General features: G+C 44.6%; 1 protein-coding gene across 1 annotated transcript in view; it reads right to left on the bottom strand.

The window, feature by feature from the left end:
- The window catches only part of Smarca2 (SWI/SNF related, matrix associated, actin dependent regulator of chromatin, subfamily a, member 2), a 170,261-nt gene that overhangs the window by 73,217 nt on the left and 76,349 nt on the right, over positions 1 to 20,695 (bottom strand). The window contains 4 exon segments of the mRNA XM_038338305.1: positions 4,462 to 4,628; positions 6,705 to 6,751; positions 12,209 to 12,295; positions 13,403 to 13,510. Coding sequence (XP_038194233.1) covers positions 4,462 to 4,628; positions 6,705 to 6,751; positions 12,209 to 12,295; positions 13,403 to 13,510 — 409 coding nt within the window.

The raw sequence follows: 20,695 nt of genomic DNA, 5'->3' as shown, positions 1-20,695 counted from the left end.
TAGTGGCCCCTGTCTGTTACTAATTGGCAAGTTTGTTATGTGCCCTTCACAAAACAGCCGAAGTTCATGATCAAAGTATGTGGTACAGCAAAGCCGGCTACCTTGTGACTAGGGCACCAAAAGCATAAGGGAAGAGCTGGGGTCCACCATCTCCTGGAGCAGCATGTTCCCAGGGACCCAGAGACTTCCCACTAGGCCCCACTTCTTACAGGTTCAACCATGCCCCAGGAAAGACATTGTGGGGAGCAAATATTTAACACACAGGACTTTGTGAGGAAATCGAAGATCTAAACTAGAGTTCTGATTCCTCCATAAATGGAGAATTCTATATGAAAACCACATCCACCCTTTAGTTAGGGGTAGTGGGGATTGAACCCAGGACCTTGCACACGGTAGATAAGCATGCTATCGCTAAGCTACTAGTCCTAAAGAACTCCCTAACCCGATACTTAATCTCCTACACAGGGTTCAGCTTGAGAAGACTGTAACACTTGAAGCTTATTCCAGGTATGTTCTGGGTCTTGAAATATACTCGTACGTAAGCAATGCCAGCTGCAGCATTAGATTACTCGTAGGGAACCATCACGCACATGTGTGTCCTCTGCCTTTTAGTGAAGGAAAAGCCAAGCAAACAAACAAAACTCTGTCCAAAACGGTGAGAGGAGAAAGGATGGCAATGGTGGATCCTTAGCAGCCAGACACAGAAACTGGCACTTGGGTGCTCTGAGGTGTCAACCTTCAACAGTTTTAATCATTGAAAAATTATCTGGTAAAGATTAAGTCTTAAGATCGGAATAGAACCAACTGGGAAATATGCCTCCCTAGGATGAAATAAGCGCAAGGGTAAAAGAAACACTGAAAAAAATCACAGTGTCAAAATTCTTTAGTCAGAGGAGTCCTCGGGCTCTCCACCAGAGACTCCGGGCAAATAGATCAAGCATATATCTTCTGAGTGTTTAAACTGTAAAAAAAAAAAAAAAAAAAAAAAAAAAAAAAAAAAAAAAAAAAAAATAGCTGGAGATTTGACATATTATTAAAAAAAAACAAAAAAATTCAATCACTTTTCATGTAAAGCTACAGGACTGCCTATGAGAAGATCCGGAATTTCCTGGCTTGTCACCTCCATTGGCAGACACCAGCCCAGGATCGCTGCTGCTCACCAGCAACCTCTTCGTCGAGGGCATTGCCGGGGGGAGTCTCAGACTGCCCTGCAAGAGTTCATCCAAAGGCAAGCGCTCTCCACTGCAGGTGCTGTGCGCGGGATTTAAAGTGCTCGGCAGCAGCGTCTATTTCATGGTGTGTCTCTCTGATGTAGGACACGACCCCCATTGCAATTAACAGCAAGGGGCAATTGTGTTGAAAACTACAGAATCTGCCAGAAGGAACACACTGCCAGACTGTCGTGACTGCTAGTTTCTCACTGAGTTTTGGCTGTCTTAGGAAATTTTGTCTTCTGGATTAAACGTCGCCATGTGCACTGACAAAGGAAAAAAAAAATCATTTCCTATGACAAAAAAAAAACCAAGAGGATAGTAGCTAAATCTATCTGCTGTGCAATCGCAACCTTCACAGAAAAATATTTGCTTAGCTTTTAGTGAGAGGCTTTTTCCTCCTGAAACCAAAGTTAAGGTGTCAAATTTGGTAAAGAAAACCTGAAGACGTTTTATGACCCGGATGACAGGGTGGTGTGGGGAGCAGCTGGGTGGGTGGATACCGACAGCCGTCTGCACAACGCTCTCTCTACTTCCAAACTGAGTGGCTGCTGTCTGGAGCGGAGAGAGCCCCTCTAGGCATCATGGTCCCGTGTGCCACTTTTAGACACCCTCTTCTCTCCAGAAAGCAGTTCTTGTTGCCCTAGCTCCCAGCTGTGTGGCCACGCTCAGAATCCTTGTTGGACAAGCTAGCTGTATTTCAAAGGTCTCCACTGGGCATGCTCAAACCAAGCATTTTTTGGAACTAGATAATCCCAGTTAGAAACTGGCTTCACAGCTCAGCTTTGTGTTTGAGTCTTCTAAGCGGAGATTGTAATGACAGGTACAAAAGACACTTATTTGGTGAGAAAATTAACAACGCCAGTGAAGTGTTTTCCCTTTTATCCGGCATGTAGCCTTACATAGCCATCCATTAACTGTTATGACTATTATTATACATAACAAGAACAACCACCAAATAGTTGAAGAGGCGAGCCAACACTAGCAAGACTGGAAATCACTTCTTGCCACTTTAAATAAAAATATGTGTTTTTCTTTCTCTATTGAACTTTCTGATTGTTAGATGTTGTATGTGTACACTTTGGCCTGTGTGCATGTATATCACATGTATGCAATGCCCCTGGAGGTCAGAAGAGGGCACTGTAATCCTTGGCACTAGAGTTACAGATGGTTGTGAGCTGCTGTGTGGGTGCTGGGAAATCAAACCCAGCAAGTACTCTTAATTGCTGAGCCATCTTTCTAGCCCTTCATCAGTTTTCTAGATTCAAATCGTCCCAGGGTACAGTCCTCACACTGAGATTCAAAAGGAAGTGAGGGGAAGGAGCAACAGTTAGGCAGACACCTCAGGGTGGCTAACAACCTACAACCCAGGGGGAAACTAAACCTGTCTGCTTTACCTCAGCCATTCTAGGAGTCGGCCACAGTGGGAGAGAGGGCTCCACTCCAAGAGAATAAACAAACAAACAAACAAACAAACTACTCAGATTTGATGAAAGAGAGAGGCTGGATGATAAAATTATCTACAACACATATTCATGTTGGCTTAGCCACTCATCACTTGGCAACTTTGGAGACGAAGGGTTAAGGGGCTTTATAAATCATCAAGTGTCTGATGGCACAACTAACTTTAAATAAGATTTAAATAAAAAGCTTAAGTTAATTTAATTAGACCCCAAGAGGTAGGCCATACAGAAGTGAAACTAACAGCTCAAGTAGGAAAACACTGGCCAAGTGTGCTTGGTTTATTTCTAATTAACCATCTTATGGGGGCGGGCATCGGACTGAAAATAGCCCCAAACCTTCTAACGGAATATAATTTCCCACTCACTAAATAACAACATCACACGGCATCAGATAAGAAGGGGTATTAGAAAGGCTGGGCTCTCTGCACCCAGCGTCACATGCATCCTGCACACAAGCCTGCTCTTATCCCTACATACCACTTCTGTTTGTTTTGTTTTGTCAAGATGTGGTTTCTCTGTGTAGCATCCCAGGCTGTCCTGGAACTCTCTTTGCAGACCAGGCTGGCCTTGAACTCATAGAGATACACCTGCCTCTGCCTCCCCAGTGCTGGGATTAAAGGTGTGCACCACCACCACCTGGCCTACACTTCTTGACCACATTATCCACTGCTGAACTTTGAAAATTGCCATTTTTTTTTTCATCTCTGAGATACTGTGGTCAGTATCCAATTTAGCCATGTCATTTAGGGAATATCCCTAAATGTCTATTTCCTTGTACTCATATTTGCTTACTAATGTGATATTTAGATTTCATTTATTTTTTTATCCTTCTTCTTTTGGAGACAGGGTTTCACTGTGTAGGCCTGGCTGATTTAGGAATCACTATGCAGAACAGGTGGGCCTTGAACTCACAGACACCCACCAGACTCTGTGTCCTGAGTGCTGGTATCAAAGGTGTGTACTCCCAGGGCCAGGCAAATTTCACCCTTAAATTGAGGCAACTTCTCTGAATAGTTTGTGTGCTTGTTAAGTTGTCGACTTGACACACGCTAGAGGCATTTGGGAAGAGGGAACCCCAACTGAGAAAACGCCCCCTCCAGACTGGCCAGTTAGTCTGTGTGTGAGGCATTTTCTTGATTGGTGAGCTATATAGGAGGGCCCAGCGCCAACTTGAGGAAGTGACCCTGAGATGTATAAGAAAGCAAACTGAGCAAGCCAGTGAGAAGCGTGCCTCCATGTGTGACCTGGGAGTTATAAGATGAAATAAACCCTTTCCTCTCCAAGCTGCTTTTGGTCGTGGCGATTTATCACAGCAATGGGAACCCTAATAGGACAGTTTGCAAACCCCAGGAGGCAATGAAGTCTCATCTTTTAACAACGTAGCTTGTGTCTATGTCCTATGTAGAGACATAGGCCTCAATGGCAAACTCGTAAGTGAACCATTGTCCTGTTACTGATTAAAGGAGGCATAGAGCGTATCCCATAAAATATGCCAAAGGCTGGTCAGCATACTCCAGGGCACATACAGTGCTCTGTGCAATTGTGGGACTCATACAGGATTCTGAATCTGTGTTGGTGTGTGTGTGTGGGGGGGGGTGGTGGTAAACAACTGTGCAAATCATGTCAGTGCTATGAAGGGCATCAGAAGACGTAAACTCTACATCTAGCAAACCCACGTCCAGCCTTCAGGCCCACTCCTCAGTGTTACTCCTTCTGATCGGAGCTCAGGGACCACAGCCCCCTTGTTTCCAGTAGTGTGGTTTGAGGCTGATGCCTCCTGCACTTACCATCAAGGCGCAGGTAAAGGAAGTTCCGAAAAGCAAAGTAATCCTCCATGATGGTCATGAGAGACGTCATCTGGCAGAAAAGCAGCACGCGGTGGTTAGTCGCTCTCAATTTGGGCAGAATACGATCAAGTAGCTCAAACTTTCCTGAGGCCCGATACAGCTCAGCCCTGAACCCAAAAACGCAAAACAAGAAGGCAGTATTACTGCTGTCTTCTTGAGAGATCCAGAAGTGCTTGGCTCTTCAGATAGAGCCTTGCACATAGTAAACATTCAGTACGCAACCGTGGATGGAAGGATGGATGAATGAATGGATATCAGCTCCAAAGCCATGCGAGCATTTAGAGGGGAGCATTTAGAGGGAAATACACTGTCCGTACAAAACCCGTGAAGGGTATGATGTGCATGCTGCATATGTGGCATGTGCCACAAAGAGAAGGGAACCCTTCTGCACCTCTAAGATTCTTCACGGTGTGCCATCAAGTTAATTTAGGACACCCATGATTCATTCAAATGCTTCCTGAACACCGACTGGGCACCAACCCAATGTGGGCAGGCACACCGTGGTAAAATGTGTAACTACACACTGTGGTCAGGACTATAAAGAAAGGCAGCAAGTGACAATGAGAACTCAAGAGTGTGCTATCACCTGGCAGATCCTTTCAGAAACAAAGTCTTCCCAAAGCACAGCCATGCCCATGCATTTCTGTCTGTCTGATTCCCTCCTACACTAGTCGTATGAACAGGTACGGCAGACCTTATGGCCCACAAAACTGAAAATATTTCCTATCTATTTCTTTACTGACACAGTTTGCCAAGCGTTGACTTGGAGGGCATGAGGTCAGTGACTTCCCTGGAGAGAGAACAACTGAGCTAAAACCTGAAATAACGAGTGGAGAGACAACTAAGTGGGAAATGAGGGCATGCACAGAGAAAGGGAAAAGCCTGGGCACGGGCTCCGGAGCGGGCAGGAGCCTAATGAGCCTCACAAACTGGTACCAAGTACTGGTGAGTGTAACTCAAGCCTAAGTGAGGCAAGGAGAGGGGGACCTGAGGACAGAGCTGGGTGATGGGGATGGAGCAGGGACCGGGGAGTCCTTTGCGGGCTCTTTTGGTTTTCAATGCAATAAGCCAGGAAGATGCCCTGTAAACAGGAGTACGACCTGGAGTAGCCTGTTTCACAGAATTGCTGTGGGCACCTGTATGAGAGGACTGGGGAGGGATAGGGTCCTGGCTTATTGCAGGAGTACAAGGAAAAGCATGATGGGAGAAGAGAGACAATGCTGTGGTAGGGAGGAAGGCAGAAGTAGGAGGTCCTTCCACAATAAACCTGTTGCTTTCAAATCAACAGGACTGTATTTTGTAACACTGAAATTTATTTTTAGGGTTGGAACTGTCTGAAGCAGTCACCCTTGCACATGCAATCAATAATACCGAAAATACACCACTGGGGGGCAGGATCCACGCCATGGTACATCTTCACATTACTGGGGGGCAGGATTCACGCCATGGTACATCTTCACATTTGACTTCCTGTCACTTACTCTGAGAGCTGTCCCTTAAGAGCCCTGCTCTCCCATCCCTCTGGCCATGCTGGCAGAAGCAGGAGCGGCCTTAAGGCCCAGAGGACAATTGAAGCCAAGGACCGAAGAGAGCCAGTTGGCCCTAATCCCAGTAGGATCCAGTTCCTGCTGACCCTGCCTGACCCTGGGATTCATTTCTCCTGTGGTGAGACAGGATACGTTCTGCTGAGAGCCCGCTTCACTGTCTCTCTGCTGTAAGGTGTGGCTCTGTCCTACGTCCATGCTAACAACAACAACAAAAAGTCTTTCTCAGATCATACTCCAAAAACTGACCATAAAACTGATCGTCCACCTATGGCAGGCGAGACTTTTGTTCATGCATGCAAGTGCTAAACATCCACAGGAAATGAGTAGGGAAAAAACAACTCATCAAGCACAAGTTACACTTGTGTATGGTCAGCAGTCACCACACTCAGACTCAAGCAATGTTTTCAGAACGGGAAAGCACTGGTAAGTCTCTCCCATGAGACCCATGTCCTGTGAATAGACAATTGCTTAGGGCACACGGAAATAGATACCAGGAAAGTACAAGGGAATTGTGCTTAGCAACTTCTGTTCCTCTGTAGGGGAGCAAGGAGGGCTAGGAGACTGGATGCTACAGAAAGACATTAGGTAAGTTCAATAACAATGCATCTTGAAAGAGGGGAAAAAAAAAAGATTTACCCATTGATGACCCCATTTGAATAGCCCAGGTGTTCAGCAAAGGATTCCTTGAAAAGAGAGAAGAAATTGATTTTAATATGTAATCATTAACTCCTTGGTTTCTCTAGTATGTTTAAAGCTTAGTCAAAGCAAATCAAATGATCCCCGAAGAGCAAATCAGAGACTCAGGTCTCTGAGATCCTTTCTGGCCGATCGAAGAGTGCCTGGACATGCATTGGCCAGGAACTGAACCTGGAACTGTTGCTGGGGATCCACCCACAAGCTCACAGTTCAAGCTAAAAGAAGGGTGTAGTGAGTATTAGCTCGCCCATGACCTTGAGTTATCTGGGTGCTTCTTGTCTGCCTAAGAAGGAGGGAGAATAATATGGTAGCTTTCTCCTGGGTGAGGAAGACCGAGTCAGGTGGCAGGAAAAAGTGTGTGATCGGTCCGCAGCTTTCCAAGGACTCTGCAACTGGCTTTACCATATCCTGTATTCAAGAGTATATTTACCCCTTTCATGTCTTAATAAATCCTTGACACCCCTTAAACATAAGCGCACGGATTTCTCTTAACAGCAGAGTTTAATACAAACCAGTCACAACTATCATGTAAGCATAAACATAACACAGCAATATATATATATATATACATATATACATATATATATATATATGCCACAGAAATAATGGTAGTTGCATAACATTCACTGGCATCGCTCCCCACCCCCACTCCACCCTCCCTTTCCTCTTTACAAACAAAGTCCTAACCACACTAGACCAGTGTTTCTCAACCTTCCTAATGCTGCGGACCCTTATTCCGATTCCACACATAGGCTAGGATTTTTTAGACCAATGTAGGCTATACAGAGAGAGCCCTGCTCAAAATAAAACACAATTTTTATTTCTCAGGTTTGAAGGTCCCCAGGGAGCTAACTCCAGTCTCAAAACTGGGGCTATGGAATTATTTGGTATCAATACACAGTGTGTGGAAAACAAAACAGAACATTGGCAAATATGCACGGCATCTTGAGCCCATAACAGCCAAAGAGTCTGTGGTTGTTTCAGTGTAATTGGCCCCCGTAATCTGGCAGTGACAGTGGAAAACAGAAAGCTGGTGAGGATGTAATTGAACAGGGAGGGCATGTTCCAGCCCCAGCAAACAGCAGAACTTGGCAGCTTCGGCTACGAGGTTCTGGCTTTAGAGCTAAGGATAGCAATGGAAATTGCCTCCACACCTAAGGAACGTCACTAGGGCCAAGCATGTGTCAGGGGTGTCCCTGAATGGAGGCCTAGGAGAGAGGCCATTGTGTGAAGCTGTGATGTTGAAGCCTGGATCACCTTGGAAAACCCAAGATGTTGGGAATGCCGGAGTCGTGGAATACCTGCTGAGGAGAGCTGCTAACAGGGAGTAGAATCAGCCCAGGAGGAAGAAGTGTGTTTCTGTCAACAAAGCTGAGCAATGGTGGGGATTTAAAGAGTGCTCTGACTTCAGACATGGAGTACAGAGTTCAGAGTTTGTCCAGTCAGTTTCTGGTCTTGCTTTGGTCCAGTATTTTCTTACTATTCTCCTCCTCTGTGTTTTGGAATTGTAATGTATACTCTGTGCTATTATATGTTGGAAGCATGTTTCTTTTTTTTATTTTGATTTTTACAGAGGGACTACAGTTAAGAGACTGCCATTTGTTTCAGGAGAGACTTTAGACTTCAAAACAAGTTTGAGACTTATAGACTATGGGGACTTCTGAAGTTAGACTGAATGCATTTTTTGCACTATAATATAGCTATAAAGCCTCTGTGGGTCAGGGAGTGGAATATGGTAATTTGAAAGAAAATGGCCCCTAAAGGGAGTGGCAATATTAGGAGTGTGGCCTTGATGGGGACGGGCTTTAAGGTCTCTTTTGCTCAAGCTTCCCTCAGTGTGACTGTCAGTCGACTTCCTGTGACCTTCTGGTCAAAACATAACCAGCACCACGTCTGTCTGCACATCACCACACTCCCTATCATGATGCTAATGGACCGAATCTCTGAAACTGTAAGTAAGCCACCCCAATTAAATGTCTTACTTTTTAAGAGCTGCCAGGATCATGATGTCTCTTCACAGCAATGAAAAGCCTACCCAGGACAGGGTCAGTGATAACTGCAGCTCTCGTTTCTAGGAGTGTCCCCACAACTGATATAGGAACAAGCACCCATGCAGTCTACGGCCACTTAAAGTGCAGACAAGCAGGCACTAGAGAGCATCTGCCCAGAATCTCAACACACCACTCATTTTCCTGAAGCTTCAGACGCGGAGAGAGAGACAGACTCCTCTTTCCCACAAACAGCCCAACATGAAGGAAGAATGGCATGCAATTTCATAATTACTAAACCCCCACAGCTTGATGTGGGATTTCCCTCTGTATGCTGTGATTACCATTAATGAATAAATAAACTGCATTGGCCTGATGATAGGACAGAACTTAGGCAGGCGGGGGGGGGGGGGGGGAGACTAAATGGCATGCTGGGAGAAAAGAGGCAGAGGCAGAGAGAAGTCATGGAGCCCCGCCACAGACAGGCACTGGAACTTTAGCCGGTAAATCATAGCCACGTGGAAATACAAAGGTTAATGGAGATGGGTTAAATTAATATGTAAGAGTTAGCCAATAAGAAGCTAGAGCTAATGGGCCAAGCAGTGATTTAATTAATACAGTTTCTGTGTGATTATTTCAGGGCTAAGCGGCCAGGCACCAGCAAGCAGCCCCTTCTTCAACAACAGTTCTGTATAGGTAAGAATCATATCTCAAAACTCTTTCAGGAATAGGAGGGTAGGTGACCAGTTGACCACAACGCAAGCATTTTGGCATTAGAAATTGTTTCTTATACTGCCCTGCTCCCTATCCCAGCACACTCCAGTAGTAGCAAAAGGCACCTTACATTTACTTAAAGTGATTTTTATGAGCTACTCCATGTGTTCCAAACTAAGGAGGCTGGAGAGAAGGCTCTCTCAGTTAAGAGCCTTGGCTATTCTTTCAGAGGACCCAGGTACTATTCCCAGCACCTGCATAGCAGCTCACAAACATCTGTATCTCCAGTTCCAGGGGATCCAAAGCCCTCTTCTGGCTTCCACGAGCACCAGGCACATAAGTGATGCACAGATCGACATGCAGGAAAAACACTCCTATATACAATTATTTTTTAAAAAAGTAACTTTCAAAGTTGATCCACCCACCAGGCCTAGAATCTGTTTCTCTCAGTACAAAGGCAGAAGACAGCTTAGAGGGTCAAGACTTGCCCACCCAGTCACGCTGACAAAGCAGCCTGTGACTGGATCTCACTGCTGCTCAGGGGATGCTCCTTCATCTGTATATCTAAACACCTACAGCTTGTCAAAGTGCTCTTACAGTTCAAATTCTGCTCAGATCTATAAACACATCCCCTCCCTTATCCTGAAGCTGTCTCAGCTGTGCTGTGTAACGCTTGATGGATGTGGTCGCCTGTGCCCAGACACCCTTTGGCATCTGGAGGCTCTGTCATGTCCATGGATACTGTCCCTTATAGTCATGAATATTTTCATCTGCATCCCCGGATGTCCTCTCTGTCACAGGTACTTACCCCTGCATCCATGTCATAGCTAGGGTTATCACTGCTGTGATGAAACACCATGACCAATAGCAACTTGGGGACCAGAGAGTTTATTTAGCTTACATATCCTGAATCACAGCCCAATGAGGGAAGGCAAGACAAGAACTCGAGCAGGGAAAAAGCCTGGAGGCAGGCAATGATGCAGAGGTTACGGAGGGGTGCTGCTTACTAGCCTGCTCCTCATGACTCTATCAACCTGTTTTCTTTTAGTATTCGGGAACACCAGCCCAGAATGTTTCTGCACACAATAGGCTGGACCCTTTCCCATCAACCACTAATTAACAAAATGCACTACAGGCTTGCCTATAGCTGAATATTCAAGAAGCATTTTCTTGACTGAGGTTCCCTCCTTTCAGATGACTATAGATTGTGACAAGATGATGTAAAACTAGCCATCACAGTCTAAAAATACTCTGTCTAGTAATTAGATACCCCTGTGTCTATGAACACCCCCTGAATGTACAGATATTCTCCCTTCTATTATACCCCTCCTTAGGTCAATACCTCCCTTATATATGTTCTCCCTGTCTGTGAATGCTATCCCTGTATCTGAGGATGTTACCCCTAGGATCATGGATGCATTCCTTACACCTATGAATAGCCTCCTCTGCCCACAGGTATTCTCCTGGTATCTACAGATGGTCTCCTATGTATAAGAATTCTATCACTATGATCAAAAATGCTCTCCTAATGTCTCTGGGAGTTCTCCCTTTGTCCATAGATGCTCTATGCTTATGGATAGCCCCCTATGCCCATAGATGATCTCCCTGTGTCTATGGATGATCTTCCTCTGCCCATAGATGCTTTCCCTACATCCAAAGATGTTCTTTCTATGTCCAAAAATGCTTTCTCCTATAACCACAGACACTCCCCCATCTGTGTGAGGATCTTCTCCCTTCCCTGTGGATTCTCCCTCTTACATCCACAGATGCTCTTTCCTAAGGACTTGAAGGCCACGGTTGTGTCCCACTTCACCCATTCAGCCAGCTGAAATGGGCCTCTAATACAGGGAGAGGTAGTAAGAAAGCATCAACTGACCCAACATGCGTGACTACCAAAACATACTGGAGGTAGGGGACACTCAAAGCTATGACTATTTCAACTCATTTTTGTCCTGCAATTCAGCTTTGATTTTCTGGAAGGTTCTGCCAATTGTTTAAATCGAGTATAGTCCTACAGTGCTTTTCCTCTCGGCCATTTCTCCTGTCTAGTTTGTAGAAGACAGTGGCCCTTGTGGTGTCGACCTTCTCGGGTACCTGGGGTTCTGCAGATGATGAAGGTGGCTTCTTTGTACTTCTGCTCAAGCCAACTGCCCCACTAGAGTGAGCTTTGTCAATGACGGAATCTCATCCACAGAGAGCAAACAGGGTAGAAAATGCCCTATGATCTAAAAACAGTGTTCTAGCGTTGGAACAAAGTAACCATCTGCATCATCATGATGGAAACCAGGCAGGAAAAAAAAATAGCAATCTATGCCATAGGCTAAAGCCGGCATCTCTCACAAGGATAATATTTCACGAACATCTTTCTCTTCAATATCTATAAACACATTATTTAAGCATTTCTCCCAGCACCCTTCAGAGGAAGCTGGCTGCATCTGTCATTATTTTCAGTTTCAGAGCTCCAACAGTAACAAGATAATTCACAGCATTAACCCAAATCCACACAATGAGCCGATGCTCCTGACATCTCCTCGTGACTTTAAACTCTTAGTTATAAAATTCCAGATACTCAGGAAGTCAGTGCCCAAGTGGACCCGCACCCAGGAAACAGGTCCATTAATTCTGCCAGAAAAGTCTGAAAAATGCTGGCTGGACATCCCCACATAAGCTTTACACATATTTGGGGGGGGGTTGCCTTTCTAACCAGCACAATAAGTCTCAAAGTACAAGATCCAGACTCACCTCAATGTGCTGAAACATATATGGGTGGTTGCATATCTTCCTTAGCTGCATGATAGTGTTCATAAGTGTCTTGGCTCCTCCTTTCCCCTGAGCAGAGCGTGCAATGGACAGAATGGAACTAATTATTCATTGATCAAGTATTTCCAATTTTTTAAAACTAGGCTTCAAGACCAAGGGTGTACCTTACTGGTGGAGCCTGCCCTGCTTATGAAAGGCCTGGGTACAAGTCTAGCACTGAAGAAAAAGGGTGGGGGAAGACTGAGACTGATTAGATAGCTTGCAGAAAGAACACAGGGAGGGCCCTAAGTCGTCTTACAAACCTTGAGCCCAGAGTCCTGATGTTATTTAGCCATAACTGGGTCAGACATAGCATCGCCTTTGTGATTAACTCATCCTACAGAAAAGTAAATCTCACAAAATTAATTCAAGTAATGGCTTTGTGTCACATAGGTGTTACAGAATACTTGATTACACTATAAAGATGTGTCTCTGCCTAAGGTGCCTTCTTATTGTTTAATAAAGAGCTAAATGGCCAATAGCTAAGCAGGAGAGATAGGCAGGACTTCACGCAGAGAGAAGAAACTCAAGATGAATCTAGGTATGTGGAAGACACCAGCTAGACATGGAATGAGTCAGGCACACAGAATGGGACAAAGGTAAAAGCCATATAGTAGAATGTAGATTAATAAAAAAAGGGGGGGAGTTAATTTAAGTTTTAAAGAGCATTAAAAACAAGCCTAAATTAAAGGCCAAGCTTTCATTATTATTTAATAAGTCTGCATGTCATTATTTGGCTGGCTGGACAGAGAAAGAATAATAGGATTACACATAGGATTATACATAGGATTCTGGCAGACCACATACAAAGGATGCTAGAGAGAGAGAGAAACTGATTTTAACATATCCTAAAACATCACTTAATACTGGGCTGCTTATGTTTTCTTCTGAGCTATCATGAGCAGTGTTAAGTCTCTGTTAACAGAAACACTAGTCAGGCAAGACCCTCTTTTGTCCCACCCCAATGGAGTTAGCAGGGTAATGATGGCAGCCACTACTGCCACCCCAAAGACCCAGTGCTTTACAGGAACAAGCCGCTATTCGCAGGAAGGCTCCCTGGAAATGCTCAAGGCCACGGCCATGAGAACACAAGAAGACACATGGCAGTACCCCAGTCTCCCAGCGTTTGCAACATACCTTCTTATCCTTCTCAGAGCCGTCTGTGAGGAGGATCCCCTTGGCCTGCATGTGACGATACAGAATCTTCTGCAGAGCTGACATGTCACATTTGATCACATACTCAACCTGGGGACAGAGCAGGTACAGATAAGCACAGGAGGGAAAGGGGCTGTTGGACGATGAGGAGAAGGGACCGCTGGGACCGGTCCTGGAAGAACGGAGGAGATGGGACAAGGCCATAGAGCAGGTCAGAGTCCTCCAGTTCAGAAGCACCATGATAATGCTAAGATGCATACAAGGTTGCATGTAGAAAATGTAAGGTCCCAATTCCTAGACTTTCTTGATCTCATATTTGAGGCAGGGCTTCAATAAAGAAGCCCTATATTATTATTATTTAACACTTATGGTGTTACAATAAAAATGTTCATTACAATGTACTTTTAATATTTGTCCTGCTTCTTGGTCCTGCATACTTCCAGATGAGCTGAACAGTATCAGGAAAACGAGTGACTGGCCCCAAACCCGATAACTTTCTTTGTAAAACACCTGTAAATGGCTCCGTGTGGCCACCTCAGCACTCATCCCCCTAGGAAGATTTATAACAGACCTAGGCTGGCTGTCATTCGCCTCTACTCTGGAGAGGACACATCACTGTGAAGACAGGAGGTGCAGGGGAATTAACTCACAGCAGGACACAACTCCCACAACTTCGTGGCTGCCTAATGCAGGGCAGGGCGCCCTGTGTGTCCAGTTGCAATAGACAAGTCTTGTTTTCTGCAGCTTAAAAGGATTCCCATGCCCACGGTCTATCACACTCTTGCAAGTCTTTAGTGTACTCTGAGGGCAGAAAACAAGACTTATTTATAGGCTTCGTTTTCCTTAGTCCCAGGAATACAAATGCCCAAATTTCAAAGCGAATGCCAGATTACCACCTGGATACCTAAGAAGGCGATTGAGGGAAATCGGCCAACTGCCGGGTGTTTGATCAACTGTGTAAAAGAGATCAGGTTGTTCTCAGCTCTGAGGGCCAGAGAGAGGAGGACACAGATGAAGAAGAGCTCGGCTGGAACCTCAAGAGGAGCCTGAGGCCCGGGAAGTACAACTGGTTGTCTCTTTACACTAGGCAACTACAGGGAGGCCTGCCTTTTTTTTTTTTTTTTTTTTTTTTTTTGCATGTAAGTGAGCTAAATAGGGTAACCCACCAGGCTGGTTAATAACCTTCTAGGTCAGAGAGGAAGCAAATCTTTAAATTTAACCAATCAGTACACACTCAGCATAGGCTTTGTGCTTGGCCTATCTGATCATGTCTTCTCTTTAGTCTCCTTTTCTTTAAAAAGTTCTTATGTTGTGCAGTCTTCCTGAGGTATAACTGGCACAGGTTACACGTATTTAGTGGACCGAGGGTGATCTTTTCCTGGGCACATCCCCAGCAATGGAATCACCACTATCCTATTTTTTCAAAGGCTCTCAACTCTCAATAAAAATTTGACTGTGAATGAAATGTTAAGTTTAGACTTTAACAAATTTAACAATGACAACATCGAGGGCCAATATTGATCTCTACGCAAAATGCTCGACGCGGCTTTTCTCACTCAATCCCTACAAAGTCTGCACGAGGTGGTCACAGTTAGTCTCCTTATTTCACAGACAAAGAACCTGAGCATCCAGGAGGTTAAGTTCCTAGCTCAAAATATGGCTGCTCTTTCAGATTCACACCAAGGATGACCAACGAGAGTGGTTCGCAGGCACGGCCTGGTGTCCGCATTTGCCTGGTGTAACCTCTCTGTTGCCTCATTCAGACTTTCCCGAGTAAAGAAGACGCAGCCGATGCTTTCTAAAGGCGTGCCAGGAGAGGGGAGATCCAGAGGCAAGGACAGAACTTTCCATCTGTCAATCAGCCGCTGTGGCTGGAGGTGGAGTTGTTCAGGAAGAGGAGGGAAGAGGGAGGCCATGGAGACAGGACGCCAAGCATCCGAACAGAGATGAGACCCTCTAGAGCAGTGGTTCCCAACTTTCCTAATGTTGTGACCCTTTAATATAGTTCTTCATGCTGGGGTGCTTTTTACCCCAACCATAAAATTATTTCATTACTACTTCATAATGGTAATTCTCCTACTGTTAAGAATCGTAATGGAAATACTGGATAAGTGAGCAGGATATCTGATATGAGTCTCCCAAAGGGGTTTGAGAACCACTGCTCTAGAGGGCAACATAGCTGTTCTGGAGAGAAGATACCCATGGCCTCCTCCCTTCTATCAACAAGGGAAAGAGAAGCCTGTGAGATCCAAGGACCAAACCTGTTGTTACAAGCTGCACACACGTGTTTTACCTTCCCTCCTGGAGTAGTCCCTTATCAATTACAGGTGATTTCATTTGCTCTAAGCCCAGATGCCCATGATGTTAGGGACCCTTTCTGAATCCTGTCGTACACAAGATCATCTCCCAGGGCCAATGAGATGGCCCAGTGGGGAAAGAAGCCTGCCTCCAAGCCTGGTGGTTTGCAGGCAATGCCTGAGATCCACAATCGAAGGAGAGAATCAGCTCCTGAAAGTTATCTTTAGACCTCTACATGCACCATGACATGTGTGGACACAGTTCTATCATATCACATGCACATGATGTGTACACTTGTGTACAAAATAAATAGGTAATTCAAAAAATTTTTTCTCCCAAAAGCCCTATCAATAAAAAACAATTTCCTCCTCCATGTTACTCAAAGAAAATGGTCCTGGGCTTTGATGATAAAACTCATCTTTCTAATATATGGCTATGGATTTTCTTAAGAATTATTATATATATATACTAATATTAGCATCTCAAGATATGAGTTGCGGCCCATAGGACAGTGGGACAAAGTTAAAGATAGATGCTTTGCGTCCTTTTATAGTGATGCCAGCATGATGATATTTAATGGTTTTTATCAGTTCCAACCTGATTCCTCTATGTGCCGTTAATGAAAACCCTGTAAGGGTACAGGAGAAACAGCATGGCTTTCTTCTTACTGCTCTGAGCTCACACTACCCCACATTTCCACCTCTGCTCTCTGGCAGATTCTCCTCAATTTTCTGGGATCCGAGGGTGTTAAAATCAGATCAGGGTTGGGACTACAGCTCAGTTAAGAGTGGATTCCCAGCATGTATGAGGCCCTGATTTCAATCCCCAACACTTTGAACCAAAAAAAAAAAAATCAGATCACACAAAGACCACTTTTGAAGACATGCCTGGAAGCCATCACAACAGCCTTCTGAACCTGAACACACAGGCAAGTAAGAATGACCAGATACTGAGATGCTCTAGCAGGAGAATCCAACCGATGCCTCCCCTATGACCACCCAGGTCCCGGAGTGACTTTGTGATAGACAGACACACCACTGTGCATGCTACATATCTATAGAGCATAATGTTTCTATTCTAAGAGAAACATAAATACACATAGCTGCCCTAACATTATTCTTGCACTACAGCGGCTTGTAATAGGGGCACCCTCTGCACACCCTGTTGCTACTCATGGGCACTGGAGACCCCTTCCTTAAAGCAGCTGAAAGGCAGGGTCCTTCACTTGGCTGGCTGGGTGAGATTGCCTCCCACGGCCACACCAGTATTTGGTGTGAGCAGATCTCATGCCAACCACTCACATGGTAACTTCCATTTCTGGGGTAATATGTTTTATCTGTTCTGAGTGCAAGGGAATGCACAGAGGAAACAACTGATCATGACACACAGAGAAAAGGGACTGACTGAAGAACCCCAATAGTGGTGACAATTTCAACGAGGTTGGGTCTGAGCTCACCCTCCCCAAATGCAATGGCACCCAAGTTCAGCAGTCTGTGAGAGTTCCTTTAAACACACAGGGACAGAGAGTGGAATTGGTGACTTCTGAAAAGGGTTGTCCCTTGCCAAAAGATAACTCGACAGCTATTGAGACTGCGACAATTCAAGGTCTAAGGACAACTAGGCACTGACTTCATGCACACACTACTCTCTGAGGATTCTGTGTTAATGAATGACCCAATCAGTTCCCACAAGGAGCTGAACCCACTGATTATATTGTCTAAGATTCCCCCCCCCCCCCCGTGCCCCTATTAATTCAGTAGAACTGAGCTTTCCTCAGAGCTCCTGCTGGTGGACTGCTCGTCATTCAAAATTTCCATTCCAAAAGGACAGACCATTAGAACAATGAAACTGGACTGGTGCGACAGAGCCGCATGTAGGGACTGAGATTTTTCTCAACAAACAATTCAATTAATGTAGGTCTCAGACCCTGGAATCCATGCCATGAGAGAGGAAGGATGGGAATGATTAATTCTATTAAGCATCCCCAGCTTTTATTTAATGAATACACAAGTTTTCCATCCACACAAAGCTTTTTCCTACATTCTACACAATTATGTATAAAAATGAAACCAGGATTGACGTTAGCTGGTCCAAGTTCTGGACACGCAGACATGCACGCAAGCATGCACACACAGAGATGCCACTGTACACACAGGCAACTGCATCACTAGTTCTTAAGACTATGATTCACAGAGGAAAAGAATCAACACAGATGACCTCAATGGGAGTGCAAAAGAAGAATCACATTTTCATTTAGCTCAAGTTGCCGTGTACAATCCCTTTTCTTTGAACTGCTGTTCTTCCCCGAATGTAAGAAGTGGACTTTGCTGTAGGTAGGGGCTCAGTATATTCCCCTTGCTCATTAGGTGTCCCATCAGCCCACTATGAGAGCTGACTTTCCCCTGCAGCAGAGGTACCTTTAGGGTCACCCACATATATATGTAGAGATACTCAACTCAACTCAACACTGTTCAATATCAAGGAGATGGAATTAAAGGTGTAACTTCATACCTATTAAAATATTAAAACAAACAGTAATGACCCTCACAACATATCTGACAACACCAAGCACTGATGGGATCACATTCCCCCAGCAGGACCACCTAGCAGTTTAGGAAGGTACATAGAACACTGAGAACACAAGGTTTTATAAGACCCTATAAACCATTCATTAACCAAATAACACAGCAATCATACTTCAAATATGATTTGAGTGAATCATATTCACTCAAGTGAAACAAAGACTGTCACACGAAAGCCTGAACGCAGATGTGTACAGCATCTCTGCTCAGATCGTCAGGGGCTGGAGAGATGGCTCAGCAGTTAGAAAAGTTATTGCTCTCACAGAGGACACAGGTTTGTTCCCAGCACCCACCCTGCACAGCTCACAAACACCTCTAACTCCCAGCTCCGGAAAATCTGGAACACTCTTCTGGCCCCCGCGAGTTCTTACATCATGGGGTACATATAGATTCATGTAGGGGCGTGCATACCCACCCACCCACCCATACACTTTAAAAAAACAAACAAAAACAACCCAATGTCCCTCAACAAAACCAAACCCAATGTAGGTAAGCACCACAGCTTGGATGGCTTTCAAACACTACATGGCCTGAAAGAACCCAGGTACAAACTGGCACTCTTTAGGGATGGAGAACAGCTCAGGGCCACATGAGGGTGGGAAGGTGGTGACACGGGCTATTGTCCTCTGGGTACAAAAGAGGACTGGCACAGCTGTGCAAAGGAGAACAGGTTAGGTGAGGGGGCGGTTGTGTAGTTTGGTTCTTCACACAGTGAAGTCGATGTTTGTTTAGACCACAGAACTGTAAACTAAAAGGAGTACAGTTCTATAGAGAAAGTCTACTAGATGCAAACTAAAATTAGGATTAAGACGCACTTTCTTGATCCTTCTTCATAAAAACATCGTCAAATAAAATAATATAGTGGATTTAGCTTTTTTTTTTTTAAAAAAAAAACTCGGGCCTTGTAAGACATATACAGTCTCCTATAGGTTAAAGCAAAAGGTACGTACCACTCCCAAGGATGACAGCTAAATTTCCAACTTTCCCCAGGTTAAAAAAAAAAAAAAACCATATTAACAAGGTAATGAAAGTAGAGACTAGATATCGGTGGATCAAATTAGGTCATCAACAGTCACATGCACGCCCTAGGTGGTTTACAGGCAGAGATGGAAGAGGGTCACAGAGAACACGGTAAAGACAAGAAAATGGTGAGATGAAACCTGAAGTGGACAAGAGGGAAGAGCTTCCATCCACAACAGAAACCTGGAGCAGAACAGACACTCGGGGAGAAAACTAAAACCAGAGGCAAAACACCAGAGCAGCAGAAACTGTACCTGGTTTGTGCTCATGTGTCTAGCACTTAGACCTCACAGCAGTCCTGTGAGGTCAGATGCCACATATTTTCCTGGAGACCAATAGGCTACCCTAGTCTAAATGACTTGCCAACATCCACATCACAAGCAATGAAGAATGCAGGGGGCTTCCGCACCCACGAATGGGCAGAGTTAACAGTTTCAGCTCCACCAAGCTGCCTCCAGGACAAGGTAAAGTGGTTGCCTTTAAGGACATGGATACCTAGAAAGACATCCACAGACAGTACCACACAAAGAACATTGCTATTAATTACCCAGAGGTCAAGACCACAGGAAAGCGAAGGGAATGATCACTGTACTTGATCCCCAAGACACATTCATCAACAAAGTAAAATACATACTTAGACTTTTACTAGGATACTCGTAGTATAAGACTTTTATTTTCAATTTTTTTGTGACTATTAATGCATAAGGGATTAAGGCATAAAATTCTCTCACAGCAAAGTAATCAACTCTGCCCAGCCATCTACTTACAACGGACAGGATGTGCCAATCTGTCCAGTAGTTGTTACCCAAAAATTCACAACCCCCAAAAAACAAACAAACAAACAAACAAACAAACAAAAAAGCAACCAAGTATCAAACCCCACTCAAGTTACCTCTCAGAGGATGGAACTTCAGATGTAGATGATTCCAGGTTAAGACCAGGGGTACAATAATCAAAATTTAAGTCCAGTACTAACCCAGGCCCAAAGAAACTCAACAGAACTAAAAACTGTATCCAAAGAGCAATCTGAATACTACCTGCCTAGACCTCCCCAGGTAAGTCCACAGGAACTTAGTTACACCACATCACACAAATGCGCATCCCAGTCTGTTGTTTAAAGCAGCTCTCTCTCTACCCAAACAATAACATCACAAATAGTAAACACTGAATGAACTTTCAGGAAACCTGGCAGATGCCTACAGGTCCCTTCAATTGCCCTTCAGAGATGACACAAGTACCAAACGCCAATCCTTATTTGCCTTAGAGCAGGACAACTCTGAAGTGTCTCCAGCTGGGACTAAAAAGCTCAGTAACAATAACACACACACACCTAAAATCAAAAAGACTCCATGAATTTGATTATTTTATTAACCCG

Source organism: Arvicola amphibius, chromosome 1 (genome assembly GCF_903992535.2).
Source record: "Arvicola amphibius chromosome 1, mArvAmp1.2, whole genome shotgun sequence".
NCBI classification, from domain to species: Eukaryota; Metazoa; Chordata; class Mammalia; order Rodentia; family Cricetidae; genus Arvicola; species Arvicola amphibius.
This window is presented reverse-complemented; position numbering and strand designations above follow the sequence as displayed.